Source organism: Triticum dicoccoides, chromosome 6B (genome assembly GCF_002162155.2).
Source record: "Triticum dicoccoides isolate Atlit2015 ecotype Zavitan chromosome 6B, WEW_v2.0, whole genome shotgun sequence".
In the NCBI taxonomy this organism is placed as follows: Eukaryota; Viridiplantae; Streptophyta; class Magnoliopsida; order Poales; family Poaceae; genus Triticum; species Triticum dicoccoides.
In genome coordinates, this window is record NC_041391.1 from 369,809,061 (window position 1) to 369,816,214 (window position 7,154).

Below are 7,154 nucleotides of genomic sequence, written 5' to 3' on the forward strand. Positions count from 1 at the left end.
CGGTGCAATTTTGGGCTTGAAATGGGTTTGCACGAACGCCAACTGGACGGATTTTGAGAATGGGTCAGCGCTTTGGGCCGACGTTTTTGTCCGGACCGACCAAAACAGACGTGGGCGGATGAAATGGGTCTCGCAGTTGGAGTTGCTCTAACCGTCAAGCTGTTGTCACGGGCAATGAAATCGTGGCCATAGAATATCGGATCATAGTAACGCGGTCCCAGCCCGTTGGCTTCCCTCCCGCCGCAGGGACAACTGGTGGCTGCCATGCCACTTCGCCACCCAACATGTGTGGCCTCCCCGCGCCTCTGGATTCTCCCTCCCATTCTCGTTCGTCCTTAGCGTCCCCTACCTTGCTCCCTGTACTATCGCGCTTGATCTCCCTCCCCCCTTGCTCCTCCCTCTCGTCCTTCCCCAGTCTCCAAACTCCTTCGCATGAAACAGTAAGTGCAGGCGCTGTCCTTCTCATCGCTACTTCCTTTGTGTGGTTTCCTTTGCTAGGCATAGACAGCGATGCATCCTGCATCTGCATGCCATGATAGTCGTTCGTACTGCCGAGCGTGCTGTGTTGCAGGTAGCGTGTGTGATTTGTGTGCCAGTTTCTCGAGTGAGACTGTATTTGTGAGAGGCCAGTGCTGTTTTTGGGGTCTGCTTTGTGAATCACTATGTGTTCACTCCCAACAATGTTAAACTAGCGGCTCAAAAGAAAAATGTTAAACTAGAAATAATTTCTCATGGTGTCACAAAGCGTACAACTTCATTCCGTATGTAGCTGTAATCCCGACAATACTATGCACGTCAGTTATTAGAATAAGAAACTACGGAGTATAACACTGGTTGGGCGCCCCGACCAGGGCGCGAGTCAAGGGCCCGGCGAGCCGTTGGGCTCGATCGGAAGGGCCCGGCGAGCCGTTGGGCTCGATCGGGAGGAGATCAACCTAACAATATATACTACCTCCTTTCCATAAAAAGTGTCGCAGTTTTGAACTAACCCCAGTTCAAAACAAGCTCAAAACTGTGACACTTATTTTCGAGGGGGGAGTAGTATATAGTTGCTGACATCGACCACCTATATTATCCCCCATGTGCCACCTTTGATGCATTTATTATTTATTATTTTCTTACATTTTGTCTAGAAATGATCATCTGTACCTGTATTATGTAGACATAAGTTTGTGCACTGCAAAGTAGACTCTTGGTCTATGTGTATTCATTTGTTTTGACGTGAAACTAATGCCATTGACATCAGGTACTGAAATATCCGTTTCAAATTGGCTGAAAATCTGCTAAATGAAGGCATAGAGATTTTGTCAGGCCAAAGGTTCATAATCTGTAGTAGACATACAGATCGACACATATGGCTAGCCAAATATCTGGTACCATAGCATCTAGTGGGGTGTGCTATAATGATAAACACAGAATGCCGTGTAAGCTGAAAGCACTACGCTGCGTAGCATCGAATTGTTTACCACTAGAGGTAGAGGTAAGGAAGTGGATGAACGGATATCATATCATCAGGTCCTTTCCAAACGATAGGCATTGGAAAACGAATGCGAAGTCCAATGGTTACCTACTCCAACAAGGTCCGAATGTTTGGTGCCATTCTTATGGTTCTCGTAGTGCCAGTGAAACTAAAGAGTGCAATATTCCTGAAGATGGCAACAATCCTTACAGGTATACACACACATTCGCACACAAACGAATAATCTGTCAGAATCCATGTACCTTTGTTAGCATGAAAAATAAAGATAATATTGAATACTTTGTCTGTAGTTTATTTCGTTTACACTGAACTCATGCAATGCATATTATCGTAAAGCTAACGCCTGCTATCATAATGCTTCATCCTATTTTTTCGACTTGTAATATTAAACTCAGTCAGCTGAAGACTAAGAAACAATTTCAGTGTCAAAGAAGACTTCCTCTAGTTTTATATAGTAGTTTCATGATTTTCAGAAATGTCTAGTTTCTTCCAACATAAACTGAAGTTCTGTACCAGAATTCTAAAATCATATATGGTAAACTGCACATGGTCATTAAGCAGATATAGCTCGTCATTTTTTAGTTCCATATTCTTAATCTTCTGTTGCAGGGATTTTGATGAGCATCCAAGAGGAATGTCACATTTTTCAGATAGTCAAGTTGCAGCTCAGGAAAAAACACTATATTCTACTCAAGGGCTGTCTGAAGCGTGCCAATTTGTCTATAATGATGCAAAGTTTGTGAATGAAAGAGCTCAGAGTGATATTCTTTTGCTTTCACGGTACTCTTGTTCCCTGTGCATCATTGATATTCCCTCATGTAATTGTTTTCCTTGGTAGAAACAATGTATTTATTTGTTTTGCTATTCTGAATTTTGATATCTGAAATCCTTTTACTCTTAGTGGCATCACAAGGTTGAACAAACGTGCATCTAAGGATGTTGCTGTATTAGGATTGGGGTTTCTCAAGCTTGATGGTACATGCTCTTTCACATAACAAGCTATAAGTTTTTCCTTCCATAAGATTTAATTCCTCATCTAAATGTAAGATTGCCTGAAAGCTCGTGCAAGGAAGGACACCCGAAAGATTGATAACAGTGTGAAGGAACGGGCAGCCCACCTAACCAATTTTGCTAGAGTATGTACTAGATCTGTTCGTATGGAATGTTTCATATGCCTTCTATGTGTTATATTGGTTTCGTTATACTTCTAATATGTTAATTTGACCTCTGTACATAATCAGATATTGAAGGAGCGAGCTCATTCAGACTTGAAGAAAGCAGCAGATCAACATTGGAGTGATGGTGCTTTGGAGGTAGGTCTATACAAATTCTTTCTTCACTCATTTTGTAGGAAGTAGTTAATAGATTTAAGTAACATACGTTTCTCATTCATACTGTCGATAAAGCTGCACCCATATATATGTCATTGTAGTACCCGTTTAAATTGTTTAATAACCATGCTAATATGCTATTAGTATGTTACTGTTTAATCCATGGTTTCATGCTGATCTAATACAACAGCTATTTGCAAACCCAGGCAGATCTGCGACGAGCTGACATGGTTGTTCGACGACGTGCCATGGAGGATGCTTTCATGGCTTTAAAGGTAGCTTAATTAAGTGTTCATATAGCTCTAATGTCTTTAAATCCTGTGGGTTTCATCACACAGTGACGTTTAATATCAGAGTAGTAGAGTAAATCCATCAGTGCCCACTGAAACCTCCTTATACTTGCTAATTTTCCTCATTAATCATTATTAGATGTACTAATGACAATATATACTGAAAAATCACAATTAGCTAATGCAACATTGAATGTGATATCTAACATAGTTACAGCATACAAGTTAAATAAAGTGTAATTGGCAACGGATTATTGTTATTATTTCTTTTCGAAAAGGAGGACATCCCCCGGCCTCTGCATCAGAATGATGCATGAAGCCATTTTATTTAACTGAAGATCCAAAACAAAGTCTTAAGTTGAGTAAAGGCTCACAGAAGGAGCATAAAACGAACAAAGATAAAACAAAAACTGCCACAACCGGCGAAAAATAGGCCTAGATGACTAAACACCTATCCTATTATTGGATCGCCATCCATACCGGTTGTAGATAACCCGTGCTACCGTCTCTCATCGGTTGCACCCAATAGGCAAAAGCTCCCTCGGGTCCACATGAGTGAGTAACGACCACATACAGATACAAGCAGTGGCTCTATATATAACCTGCAAAAGGTTGATGAAATTTTTCCTATTAAAGATGATACCATTTTTGCAGTTCCATATATCCCAAAGTAGTGCGCATATCCCTATCCGAATATGTCCGGCAATATTTGATTCCACTCCGGTTAGCCACGTCCCAAATAACGTGTCGATACTAATTGGAGGGCTAACGTTGAAGGCTATGTGTATCGTGCGCCAAAGTAGTTTGGCCAGAGGACAATCGAGAAAGAGGTGTTTTATGGTTTCATTCTAGTCACAAAAAAACATCGTGAACTACCCACCCATCTTCGCTTGATCAAGTTCTCCTTGGTTAAAATCACTTACTTGTGTACAAACCACATGAAGATTTTGATTCTTAACGGAACTTTAACCTTCCATATGTGAAGTGATCTCGTTATTGACCCAGAGTTAATTAAGTCCAAGTACATAGATTTCACCGTTCATGGATAATTTCCAGTGGATGGTATCTGGCTAGTGCGAGAGTTGAAAATCCATCAACCTACGCATCAGATGAAGTCAAGAGAGCCAACGTTCCCCCACTAAAGCCCTCCTGAACTGAATGTTTAGTGGAACCGGCTGTAGTACTGTAGCTACGTAGGCCTCCTTATGTTGTACAATATTATATAGCATGGGATATTGTAGAGCTAAAGGCATCACCCCTAACCATGTGTCTTCCCAAAATCTTGTACCGTTGCCATTACCAACGTTAAACTTCACCCTCTGAAAAAGGTCTTCTTTCGTCTTCATTAACCCCTTCCAGAAAGGCGAGTCATTAGGTCTTACAGTAACCTGGGCCAATGTCTTGGATTGTAGGTACTTATTACGCAAAATTTGTAACCATGTACCCTCGGTCTCAACAGACAACCTAAATAGCTTTTTGCTAAGTAGGCATCTATTTTTAACCTCTAAGTTGTCAACGCCTAGTCCACCTTGGTCTTTGGGTTTGCAAATTATATCCCATCTGGACAATCTGTATTTCGTTTTTACTTCATCACATTGCCAGAAAAACCGAGATCGATAAAAATCTAATCTTTTTCGTACCCCAACTGGCACTTCAAAGAAAGATAAGAGTAACATCGGCATACTAGTTAGAACTGAATTTATCAACACTAGCCGGCCCCCATATGACATAAGCTTGCCCTTCCAGCAGCTTAGTTTTTTCTCAAATCGGTCTTCAAGGCACTTTCACTCCTTATTCGATAATTTCCGATGGTGAATTGGTATCCCTAGGTACGAGAATAGTAGGGAACCCATTTCACATCCAAACAGTTATCTATACGCATCTTGTTCTTATTTGGCCCTCCCAAAACAGAACAATTCACTCTTGTTAAAATTAATTATCAGTCCCGACAATTGTTCAAATAGGCAAAGTACTACTTCATGTTTCTAGCCTTTGCGAGATCATGTTCCATGAATATAATAGTATCATCAGTGTATTGTAGTATGGATACTCCCACATCCACAGATGCGGAACTAGTCCTCCTACTTGGCTATTCTCCTTGGCCCGACCAATAAGGACTGCCAACATATCTACTACTTTGTTGAACAGAATAGGAGACATCGGGTCCCCCTGTCGTAAGCCCTTGTTGACCTATGTCATCATTCACTTTAATTACAACACTTCCTTTTTGATTGAAGGTGTCGACCTGTTTCCTCCAAGCATCGTCAAACCCCTTCATGCGTAAGGCCTGCTGGAGGAAAGGCCATTTGACCTTATCGTATGCTTTCCCGAAATCCACTTTGAAGATAACCCCATCAAGTTTCTTTGAATGGATTTCATGCAGAGTTTCGTGTAAGACAATCACCCCTTCTAGGATGTGTCTCCCCGGCATCAACGCAGATTGTGTTGGGTGCACCACCGAATGGGCAATCTGCGCCAACCTGTTCATGGCTACCTTAGTGAAAATTTTGAAACTCACATTGAGTAAGCAAATCAGCCTGAACTGCTCAATGCGCACAACCTCCTCCTTCTTTGGCAACAATGTTATTGTTCCAAAGTTTAGGTGAAAAAGTTGTAGGTTGCCGTTAAACAATTCATGGAACATAGGCATGAGGTCATCCTTGATGATATGCCAGCATCTCTTATAAAACTCTGCTGGTAAACCATCCAGACCAGGAGCCTTATCGTGTTTCATTTGTGTGACTGCCTCAAACACCTCTTTCTCAGTAAACGGAGCAGACCATATCTCATTCTTGTCTATGCTAAGTTGGGGTACGTCCCCAACCGCGGACTCATTATATACTGAGCCTGCACCCAGGACAAAAAATTTAGAATGAAATAACACTAAATCAATTATCTTCAGTTTTGCAAACACGTTGTATAGTTTCTCAGCCTTTGCTTACTCAAGCTTGCAGCTTTTAGAAATCAATTAATATGGCATTCTAACATTATCTTACTGTTGAGAAATAACTAAAGTTATACCGGGGGTCCCACATAAGTCTTACATAGCAATCCACGTGGCCGGTCAACAAAAAACAAAAGTAGTCAACACAAGCCAGAGAGGTCAACGAAAGTCCAAGCGAGCTACCATGGCTCCAGACAAGCTACCTTGGTCAATGAAAGTCAAAGGAAGTCTTTATGGTCAAAAAGTCAAAAGAAGGAGAGCACATAAAAGAACAAGTCAAAGATGAAGGCGAAAGACCAAAGAAGCCCAAAGCCCAAGCAAGAAAGCCTTCATATGGTTGACAAAATCTAACTTCCATGGGCTACAACTCCCCTCCTAGCCCAACTAGGAGCCCATGGACTCATGGATCAAAGATTACCTCGTTCTACCCTCCCACCTCTTTTCAAGCGTAGCATCGGTTATTTGTCAAGGACCCATAGGCTATATAAGCCCCTCCATGGGCATGTAAATCATTCACTCCCACTTGAATAAACTAAAGAGGAGGGTCACTCTCCCACCTTCCTAGAGCCCGACTCGACCAGAGGACGGGAATCAGAGTCGGAGGGACTTGGTAAGGCTCGGACTACTGGGAGTCGTGGAACTTTGAAAGCGGCAACACTATGTGTTATATGTGTTGAGCACCACTCTCGACGACTTCCTCATAGAACACAGGTCACGCTCCAACGACGCCATGAATGGTTGGCATTGGGCACCGGTGCAAACCCAACCAGTCAATTGGATAGGTGGGGACAATGGGAATCTTTCCCTCCACATGACCATTTGACCTAGAACCGCCGATATGGCGCGAAAATTTTAGCCCCAGCGCCCAATTGCCGCAATACGGTTAAGGAGGCGCTTAGAGAACCATGCCTCCGTGCAAAATCCGAGCCTTGCAAGCTGTGGGCGTTCACACCTAGCCCTGGAAGCGACCTATTTGGGTCTCCCAGGTGTCATTCAACATTCAGGATTCCAACCGCATGCCTAGATGTGACAGAGTAACTCTCTCTCTCTCTCTCTCTCGCTCTCTCTCTCTCTCTCTCTCTCTCTCTCTCTCTCTCCCTCCCTCCCTC

At 42.5% G+C, this 7,154-nt stretch overlaps 1 protein-coding gene across 20 annotated transcripts in view; it reads left to right on the forward strand.

Annotated features, from left to right (window-relative positions):
* Positions 1–286: 286 nt before the first annotated feature.
* The window catches only part of LOC119325709 (senescence-associated protein OSA15, chloroplastic-like), a 50,720-nt gene continuing 43,852 nt past the window's right edge, over positions 287–7,154 (forward strand). For 14 of the 20 annotated variants that reach the window (XR_005157646.1, XR_005157648.1, XR_005157645.1 and 11 more), the window contains exons 1-7: positions 287–440; positions 1,247–1,671; positions 2,090–2,260; positions 2,382–2,455; positions 2,528–2,616; positions 2,722–2,793; positions 3,018–3,086. Coding sequence is in view for 16 of the 20 variants with exons in the window: in XM_037599426.1 (XP_037455323.1) it covers positions 1,355–1,671; positions 2,090–2,260; positions 2,382–2,455; positions 2,528–2,616; positions 2,722–2,793; positions 3,018–3,086 (792 nt within the window). In the remaining 4 variants the exon portion in view is untranslated. The remainder of the gene's footprint in view (positions 441–1,246; positions 1,672–2,089; positions 2,261–2,381; positions 2,456–2,527; positions 2,617–2,721; positions 2,794–3,017; positions 3,087–7,154) is intronic. The other 6 variants (XM_037599436.1, XM_037599438.1, XM_037599427.1 and 3 more) reach the window with 5 other exon arrangements.